General features: G+C 38.6%; 1 protein-coding gene across 1 annotated transcript; it reads left to right on the top strand.

The window, feature by feature from the left end:
• Positions 1-3,331: 3,331 nt before the first annotated feature.
• LOC146484020 (homeobox protein ceh-30-like) lies at positions 3,332-4,996 on the top strand. The gene is made up of 2 exons (XM_085105094.1): positions 3,332-3,553; positions 3,692-4,996. Exons 1-2 carry the CDS (start codon positions 3,436-3,438, stop codon positions 4,180-4,182), a joined length of 609 nt encoding a protein of 202 aa, XP_084961220.1. The 5' UTR covers positions 3,332-3,435; the 3' UTR covers positions 4,183-4,996.
• The last annotated feature ends 222 nt before the right edge of the window (positions 4,997-5,218 follow it).

Here is a 5,218-nt window from a genome sequence, read left to right as displayed (position 1 = left end):
CAACCGTTCAAGTTTTACATGTGCTACCACGACTGGCAACTACGCCTTCGATAATTTATACATAGCGCTGCTTACGTTTGCCAGTCATAGAAGCTTTTGAGCCTCTGCTGTGAAGCAATAGATGATGTTTAGCCATGTTAAAGTGATACCTGGACAAGTTAGGTATCCATTTTAGCAGATCTTTGAAATTCACATGTCTGCCATGATGGACAAAATCTGCCTTCTGCTGCTCCAGTGTTCCTCATTGTTAGAGCATTCGGCAAGACATTCCATCAGTGAGGAATCGATAGTATTTTTTCAAGCTTTGATTTAACCAGCGATGAGAGTATCGTTTCAGCTTCCCCTGGAGCAATCTCATCCAAGCATGCATTAAGAGTTTGTCGCGCATTTGTAGTATAAAGCCTTTTTTCCTCTCGGAAGCTTCTTCCCATTGTTTTTTCCAGATAATGACGTTGTTTGAAATCAGGAACTTGTTCAGCTTTTTCCTTGGTGTTAAGTTTTTTTCTTCAACAAAAGATGGTTCATAACGGCTTCTTTCTAATTAATAACATAGGACTTGATACTAGCGTAAAAGAGACTTCAACCTCTTCCTGTTCCTCCTCCTCTTCCCCTCCTCGTCAAATTATTCTTTTTGAGCCACAAAAAAAAAAAAGAAAGAAAGAAAGAAAGAAAGAAGGAAGGAAGGAAGGAAGGAAGGAAGGAAGGAAGGAAGGAAGGAAGGAAGGAAAGAAAGAAAGAAAGAAAGAAAGAAAGAAAGAAAGAAAGAAAGAAACAGAAGGGAAAAGGGCGGGAAAGATGTAGGGAAGGAAGGAAAGAGAAAGAGAGAAAAAGAAAGAATTTTAATTATCTATAACAATATAACGAAGAGGGGTCAACTGACAATCGGAAGCATTAAACCCAGTGTCTTAGTAGGTAACTTTTCGCCGGCGTGAACAAGGGAATTTTTTTGAGTAAAAATGGGCTAAAATCACGCAACTGTCCTTTGCATTGCGAATGCCGGAATACGGAACGTAGCCACCACAACGAAACTGGTCCCAACGACAATCTTCGGAGACAAGTCATTTCAATGTGCTCCACATATTGCAAAAAAAGTAGCAGCGTTGCGTTTAGTCACCAGTCCCCTAGTTAGACTTTTACACGGATCATGCAGGGTGTGCCATAGTGTGGAGAGAGTTACCTATCTCTTTATTCTTTATTCATCTCCACATCTCCACATAATACTAACTGACTGACTGATGGCAAGCTGAAAACAAGTAATGTGGTTTAAAGCTTACCAAGTTTAATTTACTCATTTGTCTCAGTAAACTTGCTTTAATAGGTCGAGACTGTAAAGTTACAGTGGCTGTCTCTCCTTCAGTCTGCTACAAGCACCCTGAGGGTTTTCCGACATGTTGCACAAATACCTATAGGAAATCTAGTGCTCCGTGCTAAGACAAGCGAGTTCGAGAAAAAAGGCAAGGTATGCAAAAAGTCAACTTACCTGAGCCTACTTGAAGAAATACTCCGGCCAGTTTTCTTTATTATTATTTGCGTATCAATTTTCCCGATTCCTCGGTCGCATTTTGGCCACTTTTTGCCCCTTTTGTCATGAGAGGACAATACCTCTGGCATTCTGCACCTCGCATTTGATCCCCTTCTTCCGCCAAAACCAAGCTTCTCGCGATGCAAGGGACAAATGGTCATAGAATTTACGTTTCCAGGATGAGTAAATATCTCTACTCGGCTGAGAATAAGGTCAACTTCGTCCTTTGGACCCAAAAAACCAAGACTAGCCATATGATTGAAAATGTCTTTTGAACAGGCCAGCGAAGGGATGGTTTGTGTTTCTTTTTTCCTGTCTCTCGTGTCAAATCCAAAAATTCCTGCCACGAGAGACTTATAAGAGCAACACACCTGCACATTCGCGCAATAACACGCGCCGTTCTCGGTGTTCACAAACGTTTCACTAAACCAGTTACTTTAGATTAATCAATTAGAAGAAAACAAAATTGACGGATGTCTTAAAATGCGGACCGCCCTCTCGAATTTGACTTAAAATTTTATTATTTAAAAAACGTTAAAAAGGATGCCTAAAACTCCCGAAAAAACAATTAAAATGATTTTATTGTTTTTCCCGGTTTCACGGTAGCAGTGCCGCGAAGTAGTGTTTTCTACAGTGATCCTATTTTATGATTTATTGCCTTTTTGGCTTCTTTTGATTGCTTCTACTTTTTGCCTTTTTTTATCGTTGATATTTTAAATACAAAAGCTCGACCTGTGGTCCGCCTACTATGTGTTCCATGTTCCAATTTTTACATTTTCCGATGCTTGTAAATTTCACTTGAACTCCCTCTGAATTAATTAGTTGTATTTCAGAAACACGGAAACACATGTGTTTTAATTTAAGGACGTTTGGTCCTTTTTTTCGCTCGCTGTTCAGTTCAACACTGATGTTTTAGCAAAGACGATTTACGAAAGACGTTTGAAGGCCATTTTTGAGAAAAATGAAAACAGAGAATGTTCGCATCAAAAACGTGAGGAAGTAAACAACAATGGTACAGTGCCGCCATATCGTGGGAAGTGGTCCTTCAGGTTGGTTCAATTTTTTCACGAAGGAAATGGCAATTGCAGGACTGCAGTCTTTATCTTTGATTTGTAAACATTGAGGAGTTTTTATGCTAAATTAGATTTCGAATGAGCGTAAACTGCGAAATAATATAAGTTGGTAGTGTATGTGTACAGTTGAGGTAATTCACCGGATCAGTTGAAACAGCGCTATTTATATAACTTTAAAATTCGATTTCATCGCACTGAATCATTTCCCCAAAAAATCCTTTGGGGACGTAAAAGACCAACTCTTTCCCTTAAAAAACACAGATTTTTAGTTAATTACATTCGGTACCACATGCTTAAATAATAGGTTAATTTGGGCCATCTTTTCATCTTGGAAAAAGTAGGTCGGACAAATACTTTTACATTTTAAAAGTAAATGGTCAAAAATTCCTCAAATTGTTTGTAACATACACTTTCGACATCTTTCCACAAGATATGATAGTTTTTATTTCTCTGGAGTGTTTTATTTTGTAACACGAAGCTTCGTAAATCGCCCTAAATTTTATACTCAAGCAGCGGTATTTTCAGAGAATTCGGTTATTATCGATTTTCTCGAAAATGAATCGATATTTAACTAAACAAAGTATGCAGTCACTTGTTTCTCATTAAGGTCTACCTAACTTGAGAAAATGGGCCGAATTGATTTTTGAGCCGTTGCCACGATATTTCAAAAATGTTTGATTTTTGGCAACATTTGCTCTTAATTGGCTGTCAAACCGATTAATAGAGTCCGGATGCGGTATCATAATATTTAGCAGCTACGAATCGTATTATTGACGTTAGATTATCTTGTGGGCGTTCATATAAACTCGTTTGTTTGTTATCCAGAACAGAGTTATCTGCATGGCATCGTTTACCATAAACGCAATCTTGGGGCACTCGCCATTAAAAGAAGACAACGTGGAAGACGCTAGAGAGCACGATGTAGCTGATAAATTGACAATGGACTCCTTCGGGACAGGTTTGTGTCTTTCATGTTATGCTTTCCTGTTAAGCGGAACACTCGTTTTGCGCTGTTTTTATCGCCACCAAAAGGGCGATTTGTAATCGTTTAGGATAGTGTAATTGTTCTTACGGAACTCGTGGTTTTGTGTTTTAGATGAAGAGAAAGGAGAGTTTATCGAAGGACAAGAAGATGACATTGGAGCGGGCTCACCAAGCCGCGACGATCTTCACTTCAATAAGGCGCGCAGGCGACGAACCGCTTTTACCAGCAGCCAACTGAAATCTTTGGAAGAAATGTTTCACGACAAGAAATATTTAACAATCAACGAAAGGAACAACTTGGCCAAGAACCTTAATCTAACAGACACTCAAATTAAAACATGGTTCCAGAACCGCCGGACAAAATGGAAAAAGCAAATGGCGCCTGACTTTGAGGCGAGCTTGCGGTGGGAAGAGAGGAACTCATTTTGTCACATGCAGGCGGGATATCCTTACTGTGTTCGAGAACTAGCAAGTACATTGCAACAAGTTCCCTTACAAACCTATAATATCAGAGGGTTTTGTCCTTCATCAAACCTACAGATCGTGTATGGAAACATGAACACGTTGCATCCATTTTCGTCACCTTACGGTTTTCGTGGTTAATGTTTAATATTAATGTTTTAGCATACTTTTGCGGGCACGTAAAATCGGATGCCAAAGGTTCTGCCTCTATTTTCGGTTTCTGTTTTACGTACTAGAATAGCAGCCTAATTGTAGAGACTTCAAAGGTTAATTTAGGTATGATACTTCTGTCAACTGCACAGTTGTCTTACTTCGATATCAAAGTAAGGCTTTCCGTGAAGCCATGTGGGAACGTACGGATAATTTCTGGAAGTCTCGTACTTTATGAATTAAGCATGAAATGACTGAGCACGTATTTCCTAATCCTGGCATGGTTATTTAGGAAACTCGACTAAAGTATAAATTTACAAGAAGAGCAGACGCGGTATCTGCCAGAAGACAGTTTAATTTTTTTAAAATCTTCACACTCGGAAATATTAAAAACATCTAAGCACGACAGAACAATAGCAAAACTGTTAGAATGAACGAAAGCTCGCTTAACGGCCGGGTGAAAACATCATGATTAAGTTAGTGAAACATGCTGGAACTTTCCTCTGTCTGAGTTAGCGAAAAATTCAATCGAGTTCGAATTAGGTTCTAGTTGCACTGATATTAACTGTAGTGCTAAAAATATAAAATAAAACTAAGCGGGAATTACTGTCTCGTAAACATAAAGTATTTAACAAAGAATATTTACATTAACTCCACGACAATGATATAAATACATGTTTTCTCGTGGAATTTCCGCCGAAGTTACACAAAATAATGTCCGATAATAGCTAGGCGTGCATGATGACCTTGTCGCCAAAATTGTAGAAAGTAAGCAACAACAATAAATAAAAGATTTAAGAATGTAGTTAGAGTTTCATGTTTATTTGCCGCTTATGTTTCAATGGAACTCCACATGCAAATTCGGTAAGCCAAAATCTCACTTCAGAATATTATGCCGATGACACGGAATCGGAAATACACCCCGGAATGACTGAGAAAGAATGTTCAACTTGATTGCGACAGGCTGTGCAGTTAAACAAGATATTTTTCCTAAAATATGATTTCGTTTTATTGTGAATGTCTTTGT

This window comes from Pavona decussata, unplaced genomic scaffold (assembly GCF_977016875.1).
Source record: "Pavona decussata unplaced genomic scaffold, jaPavDecu1.1 SCAFFOLD_37, whole genome shotgun sequence".
Lineage (NCBI taxonomy): Eukaryota > Metazoa > Cnidaria > Anthozoa > Scleractinia > Agariciidae > Pavona > Pavona decussata.
This window is presented reverse-complemented; position numbering and strand designations above follow the sequence as displayed.